This window comes from Passer domesticus, chromosome 8, assembly GCF_036417665.1.
Source record: "Passer domesticus isolate bPasDom1 chromosome 8, bPasDom1.hap1, whole genome shotgun sequence".
NCBI lineage: Eukaryota > Metazoa > Chordata > Aves > Passeriformes > Passeridae > Passer > Passer domesticus.
Window position 1 is genome coordinate 38,578,078 of NC_087481.1, and position 19,297 is coordinate 38,597,374.

The following is a 19,297-nucleotide window of genomic DNA, read 5'->3' on the forward strand; positions in this document are numbered from 1 at the left end:
TGTTTTTTGAGGCAGGTAGTAAATGTGAAGAGTTTCACATCCAATCAAAATAATATGTTGTATTTCTTTCTAGATAAGAGCTAGTGTTCTTATGGCTTCCAGGAGAAAACTTGTTGAAATTAATTGTAGTCTTAAAATTGTTTACTATATCTAATGTCATGTTTCAGTTATTCTCAAATTTATTTGAAATTTTTTTTACTGTCTTAAATATGTGGATTTTAGTTTTGACAGAGTGAGATATTGCAGTATTTAATAGAAATTCAGATTGCTATTTAAAAACATATTGCCTATTTAAAAGGGCAGATTTGGTAGGCATTTGAGTAACAGTTGAGGAGTACTTCTCACTGTGGTATATATGCTGAGTATAATAATAAGAAGAATGTAAAAGTTTTTTTTTTAATTACACGATGGAAACACTAAATGTGGTGTGCAATTTGAAGAGCAGAAGATTGTGGTGATATGAGGTATCTGTTTCTAATAACGTGGTTTCTACTTGCATGGGTAGCTTGTCAGGTGGAGATTGTGACAGATGGGAATTTTCAATCAAAATGGAATTTTCCATTGCCTTCATTTTTGCATACTCATTTTAGACTTCTGTAAGATAACTTAGCTGACATCTTGACTGCTGCACTTGGAAATCAAAACCATTCCTGTTATGATTAGGAACAGCTAAAATGTAGATGATTTCAGCTTAAAATATATGTAGGTGGTTCTAAGAAATCCTTGGGATTATAGGTAAGGATGGAAGAAACCATGGTTTATCTACATATGGAAGAAGGTACATGGGGGCATGTTTGTAAAAAGATCCAAATGTCAGAGAAAAAGTAAAAACATGCTCCTAAATTGCTTTTATAGTATATAAAAGTATATATTGCAGCCTATTTTGTCTTTTCATATTCATTGATTACATTTCTCATTTTCTTAGCATTTTCTCCTTCATTTGTGCTTTTTCTTTTTTACCGCTCCCTTTCCTCACATTTATAGGCCATCCAGTTGAATCTCATTTTTGAATTCACTGTATTTATTCATTAGGGATTTTTTGTAATGACTGGACCATTTCAGAGCCTCAAATGTCAGTTTATTTCACTTACAGATATTACACTGCCAAGCAGAGTGATATGAGAGGAGAACAAAATGGTAGAAAGAGAGGAAGTGTATTTAGAAGATCAGTGGTGTAAGTGGGAAAATGTACTGAGGCACATTGTGTTGTCAAAGCAAATACTAATATGTACAGAAATCCAAATACATTGTGCAGAGAAAGTGAAGTAAGAAAGCAAAGAGACTAAACAGTGCCATTCTCACAAAGCCTTAACACTTCTCACTATGCAGAGAAAAGAAGCATGGTCAAGGCTTTTTGGAAAGTAATATAAGAGAAAACATGTTCTGGAAAAACATTTTGGAAAGCCACTCTCGTAACAGGATTGTGATTCATTTTTCTGCTAGTCTCAATCTTGCAGCTGATCAGGTTTTCACAGTGTCAAGTAAATTTAACTTAAAGGTAGTTCTCTTTTCTTGGCCTGTACTTTCAGATGTGCTTCTATAATGTTCAAGGCTACATTAGGCTGAAATGTTTATATGCATATATGAAAATCTGCATTGTATTTTATTCTGATGAAAAACACATCTATAAATGTAAGGCAGTGTTAATAGAACTGTTCCTTGGGCCTTCTTTGTTTTTAAAAAGTGATCTGGTAATCTAAAAAGGGGCTAGTCATGGATTGGCAGTGGCTTCAATAGAGCTTGGCATGCACTGATATTTTAAATGTATTTAAATTAGATGGGTGATGTGAAATGCTCACTTTATATCTAGGAAAAAATCATATGCTTGGGATACAAGTGTGGTGTGTGAAGTTACTTCTGTAAACAATCAAGACAATTGTATAATATTTCAGGCCTTCTGGTTTGTTAGCAGAAGTTCTTACTAAGGAGAGGTCTTAGCTGCAAGGGCGTAATTATCTGACATAAAAGGGAAATCACAGCTCTATAAATAGTGCAGGAATCACCTAAGAAATAAAGAAAAATTCTATGCAGGGTGCAGTTTCTTCTGGATGAAGTCTTTCATCAGTATTGATATGCAGGAAGGTGATTAAACACACAATTGAAGCTATTATTTTTGCCGTCATAAATTTACTTCTTGAAGAGGGCTGCTTTCATACTAGACATGACAGTGAATCTTAACTGGAAAGGTTGTTCCAGATGCTTCATATTTCTGCCAAAATGGAAATTTGTCAAACTTGTGGTAATCTGATTTTTATTTCTGAATATGAATTCCATGAATGTTCTGGTTGTCTTGGTAAAGAGTGTCTCTTTCAGACACACGTCCATCAACTTAGAGATGATGTTTAGTTGATTTCATTTACACTGCCAAGACTTCTACTGAAACAAAATGCCAGGAATTGTCAATTTTAAACCTAGCATTTTAGAAAGAAGGAAGTATCCAGGTAAGATTATGGGGACTATAAAAAAGAGAGACAATTTTTTTTGCCCCTCATTTACAGCAGGTGCTCACTCTTTCGTTTAGCTTTTAGTGATACTAAGACTTGGTAAAATTTGTTCTTTAGGCTTTAGTAGGTGATAGTTCTCAAGAAAATTAGGACAGATTAATTAAAACTGGTGTCTGTATGTGAAACTTCTGTGAAGGTCTTTTGCCTCAAAAGTGAAATTGTTTTAATTTGCTGTACCTTAGTCTGCCTCTCAGGTTTTGGTGTTTCTGAATTGGAACATCCATGTGGAGGTATAATGCATGTCACTCTAGTTGTTCTGACAGCATAGTACCTTGAAAATAATTTAGATTTAAATGTTTTACAGTATATTAAGAAATACACTACATAGTTCTGTTTCAACCAGGTGTATTGATTCTTATTCTTGAAAATAGTCTTTCTCAGTTTACCTGAATCATATTTAGAAAAATGTTAAGCCACTTTGCATTTTTTTGCTGTAGTAGGAAAACACATTCAGAAATAGTTAAACCAGTTAAAGGTGTTTTGAATTTACTCATGTCCTTTAACTTCCTTGCCGTGCCCATAGTAAGGAAGCCCTTAAATTGATTATTTTGATTTGATATATGTAGTCTGGGTTGAGTAGCTTGAAGTGACATTTCCTTACATTTTGAGATATCCTGAGAACTGTGCCACTAGTACACTGTCTAGTGAAGAAGAAACTGATTTGGTGTCTATGTAAGTAATTGTATGTAGTATATAAGTCTATGTAAGTATATTTGTTTTTTACAAACTGACCTTACTTCAGGAAGTAGCTGCATTATTGTTTCAATGCTATGAAAAATGAGTTTGGGAGAGAGGTGTGTTAATTGCAGGCAGCCAAAACTTTTATTTATAATGTCTCTATTGATTTGGCCAAAGTCATAAGGAAAATACTTGAAGACTAAAGAAAAATTCTTAGAAATGTTTTCTAGACTTTCAGCCTTCTGTATTGCAGGAAACATCAATCAGCAAACAGTTGAAACTTCCTTGTGTGAATGCCTCTGTTAGCTTCTGGACCCATATTTATTGCTGGAGGTTTAGAAACTTGATGGTTTAATCTACAGAAATTCAGGTACTTGCAGAAGTTGATGGACTGACTTCTTCAATCTGGAAGAAATACTCCATACCAGGTTTATCATCCAGTGTGGGAAATGTTAAACCACAGGATTTTAATATTGAATAAATTCCAACAACAACTTCAGTTAATACCTGCCTTACCATTATCTGGCAGGAATTTGTAAAGATCTGGACCTCTCCACTTATGTTACAGGTGGCAGCCTCGGGAGCTCTGATTTTCCAGGGCATGAGAGAGCTTGGCACTACTGCTGGTTCCATATTTGAATGGATTCCTATGGACCGTTAGACTCAAATTCACCAGGTGCTCACCAAACCTCCCTTCGAGCCTGTCATGAAGAGTTAAGTGTTCTCTAGTACCATCAAAGTCATCTTCTTTGGTATGGGAAGTGAAGTGAGATAAATGCACTGTCCATCAAAGAACCGTTCCTACATTTCTTGGATAAAATCATCTTGTGAACAAACTCCAGCTACATAAAGACCAAATAAACTTTACATTGAACCTGGGATATCTGCTTTCATTTCTGGGACATCAGAGATTGATTGCCTGTAACTTAATTAAGCAGGGCATTTTCCTTTTACATTAATATATGCACTTTGCTCCTTCTGCCCCTTTTGACAGTGGTTACTAGGAAAGTTGCAGGCTGCTAAAATAGGTGTTTCAAGTGAAAATCAATAAAGAAGCAGCAAGACAGAAACCGAGAGAAAATCGGCCAAAATTCTTATGGCCCATGACATCAGGGATAGAGCTGAAAAATAAAGCTTGTATGAAAAAACCTTAGACAGCTGGGCCAGTTGCATCTTCATTACATTGTTAAATGATCCATATGGAGACGGGTGTTTCAGGGTGTTTTTTTTTCTTTTGTTGGTTTGGATTTTTAGGGTTGTTTTGTAATATATATTTAGTCTCTTCTAGTTGGTGCTAATTATTCATGCTTTTTTCTTTTATAATTCCTGTTTTCTGTACTGTTTCTCTTTTCTAATTCCTGGTAGTATCTCCAGATTGGTAGATGTGGCATGTGCATGAGAAAGGGTCATTTTGTTCCTTGTCTGTATCTTGACCTTGTATTACACATATCCATCAGTCTGGAAGTTATCTCCCTTCTTTTTGCAACTAATAAATCTTATTGCTCTTAACAGGTTTGGTTCTTTTGGCATGCCTGTGCCTTATTTCATGAGGAGGAGAGGAAAAACTATACAGAAACTACTTCTCTTTGATATGGTTGGGATTTATTCTAAAAATGCTTGGTATTGATGGATATGTAGGTTAACAAATGTGTAAAACTTAATAATTTAATATTTAAAGAGTATTTGTGCTGTTGCCTTTTTTTTCTTAACAGTTAGATAGATTCAAAGAACCTCCAGCATTTGGACCAATGTGTGACTTACTGTGGTCAGATCCGTCAGAAGATTTTGGAAATGAAAATTCACCAGAGCATTTCAGTCATAACACAGTCAGAGGATGCTCCTACTTTTATAGGTGAGAGTATGCTGTGGTCTAGGTGGTGTTTTAGTACTCTCTTCCTGAATATTTTAAGAAGATATCTTTTACTCATAATTGTTTTCATTTCACAGCTATCCAGCAGTTTGTGAATTTTTGCAAAATAATAATTTGTTGTCAATCATTAGAGCACATGAAGCACAAGATGCGGGGTGAGTACTTTGTATTTTCAAGGAAATAGTCGCAATGTAAAATGAAAATTAATTGCTTATTTGCTGTAAGATGTAATATAATTTGTTTGGTTTTACAGTTATAGAATGTACAGGAAAAGTCAAACTACGGGGTTCCCATCTTTAATAACAATTTTTTCAGCACCTAATTACCTGGATGTCTACAATAATAAAGGTAAGAACTTGTTATTAGCAATTGTATGTTATAATAAAATAAAGTTGTCTAACTAGGTAATCTAATATCAACCACTTTTTGCCAATTAAGAAACTAAAGGACAAAATAAAAATCTATTCATGAAAGTTATAAAGAAGAGCCATAAATGACAACTTCCTGTAAGAGGAGTGCCTTGAAGTGTAAGTGTGGTCAGAGGTTTCCTTTGTGAAAGTTGTTGCTATTTAGTACTTGTGATTAAATCTGCTGATGTTATCTAGTCAGGCAAGGTTTCCCTGTGCTATGAGATTTCACTCCTCTGGCTGTCTTTAGTGGGCAAGGAAGGTGGTTTGCATTGTGGATTGTGGCATCTGAGCATCTTAATTGTGATTGTAATTCCCATAATGGCCACATATGGGAAATCAAGGAAGAGCAAGTAGCGATCAAAATATTGATTACCTTGGAAATATTAAGAAGGAAGTATAGAACAAGAAATCCATTTTTGTCCATCCTCTGCTGAGATGGAGTTGAAAAGTAGGTTTAATAATGTGGAGAAAGATTTGCAAGTCAGAATTACAGAGAAGAGCTTAGCTGTGAATTAGTATTATTCATTTATAGAATAAAGTTCAACAACAGAATTTAAAAATAAAGCCTGCTGAAATTCAAGTGTGATATTAAAGTAAGGCATTTTAAGTATGTGATGAATGAATGATCTTCAAATGTTCAAACAGTGTTCCTTTGAAGCCAACACCTTTCTTCTGTTAAATACATTGCATTTTCTTCCACCCACCTATAAAGAACCACCCCCAGCCCATACCACTTCTGTAGGGTGCATAACTGTACACAGGAAAAGATCAGCTGTTGTACTTTCACTGATTGCAAAGTAAAGGGGAAGTAAAAATATCTTCAACTGGCTTTTTAAGTTTTTTCACTATCTCTATGGATACTGTGTTCATAGAACCCTTTTTCACATGAGCTATTCCCAGTCTGATGCAAGTGTAAGTATAGAAAAATGTGGTCAACGACTTGTTTTCTTTTTTCTTTATGCTTTCTCTTTTCCCTCATCTTCAAGATGTCTATGGTTTTACTCCAGGCTTATAGCATGGGAAAGCACATATGAAGAATAAAACCTGAATTTGCATATACTGAATGTACTGCTGTTCTGAGTTAGTTTTGTTAAAGTTACTAAAATTATACCTTTTCAGGACTTTAAAAAATCTTTGTTGATTGTAGACCTAAAATAGGATAGTACAGACCTGTATTGACATGTAACAGTACCTTAGAGTGAAGTATACACAGTAAAAATCCAAAGTGCTCCATTAGTTACCTGTCTGTAAATACTGTGAAAGAAAGAGAATGGAATACCTTTGGGATTATTTAGTCTAAAGTATAAACAGACCTCAACTAAGCCTGTGACTTTACATTTGTGGTACTCAAAAGTTTTGTACATTCTTTTCAAAATGTCCGAATTTCATTTTAGCTGCTGTATTAAAATATGAAAACAATGTGATGAATATTCGTCAGTTCAATTGTTCTCCTCATCCTTACTGGCTACCAAATTTTATGGATGTTTTCACATGGTCTTTGCCATTTGTTGGAGAAAAAGGTTAGTAGATTTTATGCATCAACTAATATCTCTTATTTCTCCCAGAATAATGTTGGGAGGATTTTTGGTTTTTTAAATATATTTACCAATGAAAGATTAATTGCATTATTTATGTGTGGTTTTCTTTACTTGTTTAATCTAAGGTAGTTAGACTGCATCTAATATAGCAAAGATGTTAACAGAAATTATCATTTCCAGTGGGGCTGTAAATCTCCATTGTTAAGTAGTACCTTTGAACTGCATTTGAAGTTAATATTTAAATTGTTCATATTCTACAGAATGCTAAGTTATATGCATTATTAATCCTGTGTAGTATGGGTATAAATTTATATTGAGATGTTAATGTAAAATGTTAACTTTCCTGTATGGATGTAACAGATTGACCTTCACTGACGATAAGTTTTTCAGTTATAATTTTTTCTTGTAAAAAAGATAATTTAGCACAGATCCTCCTTTTTTTTTATTTTCTTTTCCCTCTAGAGATGATAACTCTGAATCTAGGACACTGGGGCCCCAAGTAGTCCTCAGTTGGCAAGCAATGAGGTTAGAGGCTATTTGGGTCTGTGTAAAATCCTTCTATGACAGAAGCTGCTCTTTTCATAAAAAGAGATTTGGAGAGCTCTTTAAATTTCTTCGAAAATTTCTTTTTAATTTAGTTTAAATTTAATTCAAATAAAATAAATTTAAATAAATTTAAGCTTTCCTGCAGTTATATATTTAAGGACATAAAACCTTAGGATTCTAGATTTGCTTATGTTGTCTTTAGTGAGCAGTTAAATGCAAATAGTTCTTACTGTGGTTAACCCACTCAACAATTTTTTTACATGTTTTAAGGAAGGGACCTGACATTTGACAGAAGATTTGTTTATATCTCTCTTGCCTGATTATGCAGTAGATAATGTTTTCAACTGCAAAGGGTTGATACTGTGTATTTTGCTTTTGTTGCATTGCTGGTAATGGCATCCAGCAGCTTATTTAACAGTGTTTGAGTGTTTCATTGCCCTGCTCAGTGCTTCAGACTGCTGGAGTCATGGCTCTTGTAGGTAGCCTTGCCTTTGGACAAATGTGTATTTCCATTTTTGATGAAGGATTTAATGTCAATATTGTCTGGTCTGCATTAATCAGGCCAACAATCTTAATAATATGGGGGTTTTTTTACAGTAGAGAATAACTCCCAAGAATGAAGAATACAACCATAGCAGATAACACTGGGGTTGTATGAATTAGTCATGAATAAATATAGGCAGAAATTTACAGGGTTTTTAACCAACTGCCTTTTGGAGAGGTTTCTGAATACTCTATGCAGAGGAAGGTTTGAATATTTTAAGAAAGAGTCTGATATATGTTGGAAGGATTGAGAGGCAGAATAAGAGTATTCCTGGAGAAAAAAAAATACACAAACTCATCTCAAAAAGCTTGTATCTGCTATGCTGATATATTTAAGGGGAGTTTGAAACTACAAACTCCCATATTTATATTCTAATATTTTTCTGCTTGAGTATTTCTGCTGCATGCCCGCAGTTGTCAGGAACAGAATAGCTTTTTCAATTCAAGACTGAATTTGAGCAGTCAAAATTTTTCATATTTAGGTAAAGTTTGCATAAAAACTAGTTCAACTACTTGACTTCTAACGTAAAACCACTAATTTACAAGAAAAGTCTTCTTATCTAAAACAACTCCTTGTAAGAGAGAAGTGTTTGTGTTGGTTGATTGTTTAATGTTTAGTTGTATCATTTATAGCTGCTTATTTTTCTGAGCTTTTTAAATTCTGTGACAGCTCACATCAAGAATTATTTTGAAATGAGGTTACTGAGTGATGGCTGAGGTGTGAGAAGTTCATTCACTAGGGTTGCTGGTGACTAGCTATATCTTGTGTACATGGAAATATTTTATATTCTACACAGAATGAATGAAGATTTATTTTTTCCTATACAGTAACAGAAATGTTGGTGAATGTTTTGAGCATTTGCTCTGATGATGAGCTGATGACAGAGGGAGAAGATCAATTTGACGGTAGGGTTTACTTTAAGATATGTACATCTTCCTAATGGTAGTAACTTGTGAACAGTAGTTAACTTAGACTGGTGTAACATTGCCTGGCATTTGGACAAAATTGCCTTCAAATTTTTCTTTAGAGAACAATGCTTTTGGTGGGGCAGAGAAGGGAATTGCATTTGTGTTTGTGATCAAGAAGCAGTAATAGTAACCTTTGCAAAACCTATGTGATTTTTATTTAAAAGAAACTTTTTGCAAATCCTCATATGTGATTTCGGTATAAAACAAACTTTTAGTGGGAAATTCTCCAAATGTCTAGGCATTTGAAATTTGAAACATACTAACTTGTTATGCTACTATTTAGAATAAATGTATTCTAATACACTACATTTCTTAATTATTTCCCTTCAATAACAGTTGATGTAGGAGACCATTAGATACAATATTTTTTATGCCAAAGTACTGTAAATAAAGTCTGAAATGCAAGTTTAAGTCTGCATTTGAGTTTAAAGGACAACTTGTTTATGTATATTGTATTGTATGTAATGAATTACAACATCTTTTTGTCTCTTAAACTGTGATACTGTAGATTGTTAAGAGAGGTTTGTAGCATGATGATTAGGAAGCAACATTGACATGAAGACCTAGCATATCACACTTAGTTCTCTTGGGCTTTTTACAGAAGTGCTTTATGTCACACCTAAACATTTTTCAGACTTGCTTCATTTCATCCAATAACAGAACTGATCTGGTGAATTGTTGTTGATGGGGGAGGAGGAAGAAAACTTTCAGCAGCCTTTGAGGAACATGAAAGGATCATTTATAGAGACACAACCCCTTTCTTAGCATTAATGTTTCAAATGTGATAACAGAATAGTGTTGTGCTAAGCAGCTGTGTGTTTTCCATTGGAGTGCATTGGTTCTGAGCCACTTCAGCTTTGCTGCTATTTAGATGATTGCCAAAAATGTGAAAACGTGGAAGAAGTGTCAAAAAAGTGATCCTGCTAACAGTCAATTCCTGTTTTTTATGCAAGTAAATCTACTAAACTGAACGTAAAGCAGTTGCACCAAGCAGGATGTGGTGGCATTCTGCGGCATTAGGATTTATGTTTGCCAGAGTAGTTGCAGTTGTCAGTTGATTGCATACGCCCTGTCTGGAGTTTCTTAATTTGAATTATTTTATTATTCTGTCTCCTTTAACAATTTCTTTGCTTGATGCATCTCTTATACCACCTAGGTACTGTCTATGCTTTATCTTTCTGTGTGGTTGGATTTTTTTAAACTGTTGACTTTCAAGCATTCACTTGTTATTCGTCAAATTTTAAATACTCTCAACAATTCCACTTCTTGTTTGATGAATGCATTTTCAAGTGTTGCAGTTTTCCATTTTATTTTTTTCATATTTCTTCTCCATTCCTTCTTTATTACCACTGCCAAGTTAAATATCTTTTTTTTTGTCTCACTCACCTTTTCCTCCATCGTTCACTTCCTTTTTTTCTGGACTCTCCATCTGAAGAGCGACTCATATATGGCAATAAAAAAGGTACAGACCAGACAGAGTAGGAATGTTTTGAAATATGACTTCACAGAACCTGACAGTATAAAGTATTAATGAGAAAATGCCTTTCTATTGAGAGTTCTTACGTAGTATTTTATGATTATTAACCATTTAAAAGGAAATTTTATAAAGACTTGTGTATTTTGTTATGAGAAGTCATGCTTCAAGACATCTGTCTTTCTGTGCATGAATTTTTTTCCTCCTTTTTCATTCCTTTTTTTTTTTTTTTTTGGTAGAATTTCATTCTTTTATCTACTTCTAAAATTTTTTCTTTGGTCCTGCATGTGTAGGGAGCTTTCAGTTGTCTGTCTTGCTCTTTAATACTTTCCTCATGAGCTGTTTTTAAGGTTGTGCATGGAATGTGTTTATAAAATGTTCCAAAATCTGGTTTGTGTAGTACATTTCGTCTTCTTAACTGAGATGTCAAAAAAGTACTTTTTGATTCCCTGTGAATTTTGAAGCTGGCCGGATGCAAATTGAAAAAAGAAGACTAGTTACTAACTTAAATTCATGGTCTGTCCCTTGTTTTCCAGAAATCACAGGATAGGTAGTTTTTGTACAGAAATATTCTTCTGGCTACTACTTGCCTAATAATATTTTTTCTCTCTGTGTAAATTTGTTCGTTCCGGAGAATATTTCTAATATTTTGGAATGCATTAGATTATAGACATGTTTCCAAAAGTTATGTTTGGGGAATAACATGCCAGCATTTCAGAAATTGTTTCTTGTGCAGGCCTTAGGAATGGGAAATGGGGAAGTTCTTTGTCATATCTCCTTTAATTTAGGGTGTAATCAAGACATTGTTCTGCAAGCAGATGCCATTCTCTAAGTAACCAGGATTCAATGGCCACATTAGTGCAGTGCTGCAGCCTGGAGTAATGCCTTTGGCTTTTTGCCTTGGCTGTGCTGCTTCTGGAGGGCCAGGGCAATGAGAAATCATCTTAAAAAAAATCCCAACAAACAAACAAAACCCTTTCAAACAAACCAAACACCCCAAAGCAACCTTTCTCATTTTAGAGCACAGGGACTAGCACTGCCTGAAGTCTTTCCACTTGGCACATTACAGCTTGGCATCAGTGAAGCCTGCAAATTGGTGTAGGTAGAAGGAAAATTGAGGAACTTAAAGAGAAATATTTCATGCCCCCCTTAGCCCTGAGCTTTTCAAACTGTAGAAGAGTGTCCTTCTCATTCTGGATTCTCAAGTGGCTGTTTAGCAGTGTTCAAAGAGAGAAAGAAAAAATGTCTACAACTTTAAAAATTAAAAGTTAAGATTTCAAGGAAATTATTTTCAGTAAAAATTGAATGTTTCATACTATCCTATTCCAGGTTTTTCCTTAGCCACCTGTTTTGCCACTTTTTTAGTTTGATGTCTGTTAAAATTGTAACTTTGTCTAAAAAAAGCTTTACTCAGCAGTTCCTCTTTTTTGCTTTGTTTACGTGGACTGGCAGGTATTTGCCATACCCCAAGATTCTGTCATTGTGTTCTTACAAAGGCTGTCTCTTTCCCCTGTTTTTTCTTTGTCATTACACCTTTTCTGTCTGTGTGGTTTTGTTATTGTTGTTTGCCCTTACATGCTTTATCTTTTGTCTTTATTTGGCTTGGTGTTCAGGGTGGAAGGTCTACCCACTCTTGTGCCACAGAAGGCCTGTGTCCTTACAGCTGTGGTCTGACAAGTGTGGCTGTTGTGCCTGAGTGTCTGTACCCTCACAGGGAAGCCCCATGCTAGTGAGCAGGGATGGAAAACAGCTTCTTCCACAGCTCCCTTTTTGAGTGCAAGTGGGTGAATTTTGGATGTGTGGCTCTTCCTCTGCCCACTTCTGTCGTCCTCTCTTCTGCATTCTTGCAATTTAGTTGGCAACTTCTTATTGTGTACTTTTCTCCCAAGACTGAATAACACTGTACATGGAATTCTGGAATACCTTACAGACCTGTCTGAGCTTGTTCTCTCTTGGTCCCCTGAGGTTCAATTCACAGTAGGACTGAGTTACTCTTATCTTGAATTGATTAATGCTCTCCTTCTCCAATGGCTGAGGAGAAGTAAGGATTTTGGTTTTGATATTGCCTCATCTGCCTTTACTGTTTTAATAAAATTGAGGAGTTGGCAAAGGGAAAGTAAGACAAGGGGAAGATGTCTTTTATACATTGAAACAAACCAGAGAAAGGAGAAAGGTGTTGGAGAAAGGTGTTTCTGTTTTCAAGTCAAGGCAGGCAAAGGTGGCTCTCTTTCCTAATCACAAGCCTCCTTGCAGAGTTTTGTCTTCACTTTTGTCTGTCACAAGTGGTATCACTCTGCCCTGTGGAATGTGCAGTATTTACTCCAAATCTTTGGTATTTCTAATTTCTGCCAATGAGGCAAACCTAAGATGACGTGGAACACAGATCTAAGTGGTAAGAAAGGTACCACTGCAATTTTTTGCTGGTTTATTTTCTGAGGGGTTTTCATGGAGTTATGTTTTGGGTAGCTGACATAAAAACAAGGTAACCACTGTTTTCTCTTGAACAGCTGTGTAACAATTAGAAAATCTTTAAATTTTGTGGCTTTAGTATCTCTTTGGCTTCTCTATTGGGCTGCTTGCCTATGTGTTGATACACACATACACGTTCTTAGTACATGTCAGTACTAAGAATTTAAAGTGTAAAATTTAGGCAAATTAGTTAATATAGTTATTACATTGTAGTGGTGGTAGTTTAGAACCTAGTTTAGTTACTAGGTTTAGAAAATCATTGTGAGCAATCTAAACTTTTTTGTGTGAATTTTGTGGATACAGAGGTGATGGTGGTTCTGCTGGCATTCTGAAACTCTAATTTGATAACATTGTGCCCTTAAGCATTTGGGTGCTGACCTCCTCTGAAGAGTACTGAACTTAAACAGTTGTATTAAATTTGATGCACTTTAAAACAATGACTTTCTAAAGAATCATGAGCTTGAGACTCTTTATTCTTCTATTGAAAGTAGGTACAGCTGCCGCACGGAAAGAAATAATCAGAAATAAAATTCGTGCAATTGGCAAGATGGCAAGAGTCTTCTCTGTTCTCAGGTACTTGCATGATTTCTGCATTCCTTTACTCCTATTACATATGCAATGTGAACATCTCTGTTTCAGGATAGTGAATGCCAAAGATTTTTCAAGGAGATCACTGTGCATCAGAATCTTTTTTGGCATATTCCCTATTGATGGAATTTTTGGTTGAATAATGTTTTTGGATATTTTTGAGACATGTTGCAAGAAATTAGAGAACATGATCTTTAGTGTACATGATGTTTGTCAAGTTGTTAACTAAGAGTCTTGGAAAGGCAATACCAAATAGAGAGACTGAAATCAAGGGTATAATGAGGGAGGTCAGGACGGACTCCCTCAGACACACCAGGAACTTGAGGAGTAGAGGGGTTTTGTTTTCAGTTTTGGTTTGTCTCTTTTCAGCTATTTAGAAAATACCCCATCTTCTTTAAACATAGAGATTTCCTTGTCCTATTTACCCAAAATGTCTGTTTTTCCACTAATTTCTCAAATAGGGGTAATTTTTTAAAGTTCTTATTTCCCAAAGTAGAGACATTCAAAACAAAATTTGTAATTGTTTTATGGTAGTAAGATACATTCTGTACCTCATGAAGCATTCAGTGCTCATTTCAAAGGTAATGAACCTGCATGTGAGTAACTGCTCAGAATTTGGTTCAGAAGTAGCCAGCATTTATAACTCCTAGGTGGAGAAAAGACTGGTATGGAATAGAATTATTTTTGCCTTTTATATTGTTGGAATTTCAATTTACATTCAGTCGTGGCATGTCTAAAACACAGCAAAACTAGGCTCTCCCTTTACCCATCCATTATTTGACTTCAATGCAAGTTTTCATGTGCAGATATTTAGGGGTTTGTTACTGTTTTTTTCACACAGGGAGGAGAGTGAAAGTGTGCTGACACTCAAGGGTTTGACTCCCACTGGAATGTTACCTAGTGGAGTGTTGGCTGGAGGACGACAGACCCTGCAAAGTGGTAATGATGTTATGCAACTTGCTGTGCCTCAGATGGACTGGGGCACATCTCACTCTTTTGCTAACACCACACATAATGCATGCAGGGAATTTCTTATGCTTTTCAGTTCTTGTCTTAGCGGCTGATACAAGCATAGTGTTACGTGTTAATCAGGCAATGTGAAATGGATACTTAACCAGGGTATAAAACTAAAAGCCAACTAGTTCAGCAGTGTCAAGCTATGTTTTTCAGACTCTGAGCTTCCTTAGTTTACAATTTTTCAGGTGGGGTGACCTTATAGATCTCGTATTGAGGCATTTAATCATTACAGATACAAAAATGGCAGTGAAATTTTGCATCATTACTTGTGTGCTCTCCATTAAAATGGTTTTATTATAGCTGTGTTAGTATTTTCATTGACAATGTCAAATATTGTTGATATTAATATTAACAAGCAGCTGCAGACTGCATAGTTCCATATTACACTCCATTGACAGATTGAAATGTGCTATGTTTTGTACCCTGGTAATTAATGCCAAAGTTTGTTCTCTATGTTGTTTGTCAAATGTTCTATGTATAATTGACCTCCCTGAATTGTCCTTGTAACATGCTGTTTCCTTCCTCTGCAGATGTAGCTGCTTTCTTAGATCTGTCTGTCTCTCTCTAGGTATAGATGTATGTCTGTATAAGTGTTGAAATTAAACCACTATCCCAGACACTTGTCTGTCTCTTGATGTAGAAGCAATGTTGTAGCACCTTGTTTTTGAGGTTTGCTGCATTTGCTGCTGCACACTGTCTGTGCATTTTCAACAACAATGTACTTGAAAAATATTCAATCATTTGTTATAAAATCAGTTGAGAATAAAGGGATTGAATTTAAAACTTGTAAATAAATCAAAATAAAAGGGTGTTATTAAGTGTGCATATATTTTTTTTGCATGAAAATAAAAAGAACTCTATACAAAATATACCTGTAATCTGGCTCATTGAATATTCTGTAAAAGGTTTTCATTCTTTTTTTAGTTTCTCGAATCATTGGATCATATTTTTCACAAGGCCCATAATGATTAACTAGGATTAGGGAGGATGCTTATGAGCTTGTACCAAGTGTATTGAAAGAATGAAGTCCATGTTTTCTGCTCACAGTGGTGAATAACTAAAAAACACCTGTGTGAAGCTGGACTTCATATCAGCAGCACTCTTAACATACTCAAAGACTTTTTATTGGCCACCTTCAGGCTTTACTAGGAAGTATAAAACTTTAGTATGGGAACACTGAATTTTATAACTATTCAAAGATTGTGATGTGTGAATACCACTTTTTACACAATCTATTTTCCAAGAGTAGCTGCTTTTCTCATTTCATGACTGTTTATTTGAATTCTTTATATTTTCTATCTAGTTTTTGAAAGCCTTTCACTACATTTTCTATTAAATTATCAAAGCTGGATTTTAATAGCTTTGAAACACAAATGTCACATTTTAAATCATTTTTCAGTGGACATATAATGTCTACAAGCAAGTTTATATGTCCAGTGTATGTATGTGATTGTTTTGTGAATGTCTATAACAAGAAATGGTGTATGTTTCCTAATCCATTCAGCTATTCCAAAAGCATATGTTCTAGCTTTAATTTTCATTGTTTAATAAGAAATTTTATTATGCTTAAAAATGAGTCTGCATTCCTCTCACTCATTTAACAAATTTTTATCCATGTTGCATTACAAATACCAGAGAGGATCAAACTGACTAGAAAATTTTTTTTTACATAAAGCATATGCCTTTCTACCATTACTGAAAATATGGGACATTTGGAAAGTATGCAAAATCCATTCTGGATTTTTGTGGGTGTGGGTTTTCTCTTGACTAGAACTTTTGATGGCAATATTCCCTGATGCACTACATTAATATTCCTCATTTGTTTTAGTCATGTTAATTGTTCAAAATATATTATGCCAACTGTTAGTTTTTAAACTGAAATAACTTCTTTTTACTGATAGGCATGTTACTGTTTCAGTCTTAAAAGAGTAGTTTTCAAATTAGGGTTAATGCTCAATTGCACAGGTAGCAGTAAACCCAAAATAAAATAAAACTTCACTAGCTGACCGTTTTCTAAACTATTGTAGTGTCAGAGAATTTATATGCTTGACAAAAATATGGCCACTGATAGTGTAGTATATATTTCTTACTAAATATATTTAATTACTCTTTGAAGTATTTTGTACTGTGTTGGTCAGTATACTATCAATAATTTAAACTAGTCTAGGCTTGCAAAAATAAAAGAACATAATATTATTTGAAGTAATTTAATTCTGTTCTTTTGTTGGCTTAAAAATATACAGAATTGACCAGTACGCCCTAGGTTTTCCTGGTTTCAGTCTTACCATGCTAATTTTTCAATGGCACATTGGTTGCTGTTAAATTGATAAGCAGCTTTGAAAGTTATAAGAAATTGGAGTGTATATTTACATTCCTCTAGAGAGCTGGGCAAATAGATATACACACATATGCAATTTTTGCATATATACCTGTTACAGTTCTTGACGTCAGTAACATTTTCCATAGTGGGTCTTGGCACATGCCATGTTCTGCCAGGACTTAGGTGAGCCCAGCTGCTGTGTTTGTGAGCTGCTGGCCCTTCTCCTCCTCCTCCTCCTGCTCGGAGCAGCCGTGCCTGCTGGCTTTGCCTGCTGGCTTTGCCTGCTGGCTTTGCCTGCTGGCTTTGCCTGGTGGTTTTCCATCCCACCAGGACAGATCCTCACTGCAGCACAGAGCTGCCCAGGGGGGAAAGGCAAATTCAGACTGCAGTGAAGGGCTTAAACAAAGACAACTCAGTTCAAAAGTATAATTCTGGAAAAAAAATGCAAGCCTACATCCCATGGATGACCTCAATGTATGATTTTTTTTTTCATAAATATACGGATATATTTTTTTAATGAATTATAGCTTACTTTTTTTATAGCTTTAATGTGTTAGGGAAATGTGATTTGGGACATCATGGTATTTGTATATGTCTAATTTTTTTAATGTAATTTTTTTTTATTTTTGTTGCTTGCATTCTAGTAGCTGAAATAATAAAAATAATATTAGGTACTGTTAAATATTAAGTACTGTCATTTAAAATAACATTTCCTAGTGATTTATTTTGTGAATTAAATTCAATAAAATTAGCTTCCAAATTGAGCCAACATCTGTTAAAAACTGACAAACCATCTAGAGCTTTATTCAGCAACATACTAAACAGAAATCTAAATTAATAATTGTAAGTATTTCCATGGATATCAGCTGAAGTACTGCACCTGCTATTAGTCAGAAAGCAGTGAAGATAGTTTTTTCTGTTTGTGTTGCAAATTGGTAAGGATTTTCTATCACATACATCCATTAAGTAAAATAAGAGGAGAGCTGAAATTAAGGATAGAAATGCCATTGAAACCTGTTGCTTAAAATCAGCTTTCAATTGAGAATTTTCAGAACAAAGACTTGAGAATTATCTGTTATATGATTCATTATTTATTTGAGGTTTATCAAAGTCTAAAAAGAATAAAGTTTTAATTTAGATATACCTGCAAAAGAGAATCCAACAAAATGATTTTCCAAATTGAGTCTCTATAGGTTTTTTAAGTGCTTGTATTTTCCAGTCAGTTTGTTCTTTTATGTCAAGTTGAAAATTACTTTTTCCTAACTGTGATGAATATTCCAAGGTCTTTTTGGAATAGTAGCACTACAAGTAGCGTGAACTAGGGGTAAATTCTGAAATTTGTATTTATGACCAAGCTACATAATTTGCAGAGATAAATCAGTATTCGTGATCTTTTCAGGAAAAGATTGAAAACAAAGACTCCACAGGTAACAGAAAATGATGAAAGAGGTGGTTTTTTTACATAGTTTTATATTTGTATGGCAAATTGATTATAGTTTGCAAGTATGTATTTGGTGGCTTTCTAAAACAATTTATTTTTAGAAATAGAGAGTTTCCTTCCCTTAAGGTAAACATAAGTAAGCGTCCATTCAAGTGGCTTTTTGATTTAATTCTGGAATTGCCCTTGTCTCTGTAGATTTAAGTGCAAAACTGTTTTAACTTTTTTTTTGTTTTTTGTTCCATGGCAAGTGCAGTATATGAAATTCAAAATGCTGCATTTTCCTTAAGTATTTAATATTATTTTATGAAATAAAATAGTATTTATTGGATACTTGCATAATGCAAGTATCCAATGTTTTTAGACTATCTCAGTGAAAATTAGTCTTATGCAACAGTGAGCTTAAAACATAGTGTAGGCAATTCATACATACCATAGTGTAGGCTTGGTGTAGGTGATTGGTTTTGTTGGATAGGAAATGAGAAGTAATACACTTAAATATCTTTTAAGAATTCTATTCTCATCTAATACCCTATTTTCTTATAGAGCTATTTTCCCCAGCACTTGCTTGAATACTCTGCCATGATTTTTGTTGTTAACAGTATGTATGAAGCACTACACAAGTAGGTTTACCACTATGTAAGCTACTTTTTCTCAATATTTCTGAAATTATGGTATTAGAGGCATGGCAAATAGTGGAGGAGGTAAAAAGTTGTTACCATGATTGATTTAGCTACAATTCAAGTTGTAATAATAATAACCTTATGTTAAAGCTTTGCCATCTAGAGCTAAAATTATGAGGAAAGATCTTACACATAAGAAATTAAAGCAGTTGTCATAGTTATTTAGTTAGAAAAACAGCTAGTGAGCTGGATTCATATTCACATTAATTCACCAGCTAAAACTATGTTAAATCCAGACCTCTTCCTGCTG

At 34.5% G+C, this 19,297-nt stretch overlaps 1 protein-coding gene across 5 annotated transcripts in view; it reads left to right on the top strand.

Annotated features, from left to right (window-relative positions):
* The window catches only part of PPP3CB (protein phosphatase 3 catalytic subunit beta), a 49,725-nt gene that overhangs the window by 19,454 nt on the left and 10,974 nt on the right, over nt 1-19,297 (top strand). For 3 of the 5 annotated variants that reach the window (XR_010367297.1, XM_064430572.1, XM_064430570.1), the window contains exons 6-12: nt 4,895-5,034; nt 5,130-5,207; nt 5,306-5,400; nt 6,857-6,982; nt 8,918-8,995; nt 13,490-13,574; nt 14,431-14,528. Coding sequence is in view for 4 of the 5 variants with exons in the window: in XM_064430572.1 (XP_064286642.1) it covers nt 4,895-5,034; nt 5,130-5,207; nt 5,306-5,400; nt 6,857-6,982; nt 8,918-8,995; nt 13,490-13,574; nt 14,431-14,528 (700 nt within the window). In the remaining variant the exon portion in view is untranslated. The remainder of the gene's footprint in view (nt 1-4,894; nt 5,035-5,129; nt 5,208-5,305; nt 5,401-6,856; nt 6,983-8,917; nt 8,996-13,489; nt 13,575-14,430; nt 14,529-19,297) is intronic. The other 2 variants (XM_064430573.1, XM_064430571.1) reach the window with 1 other exon arrangement.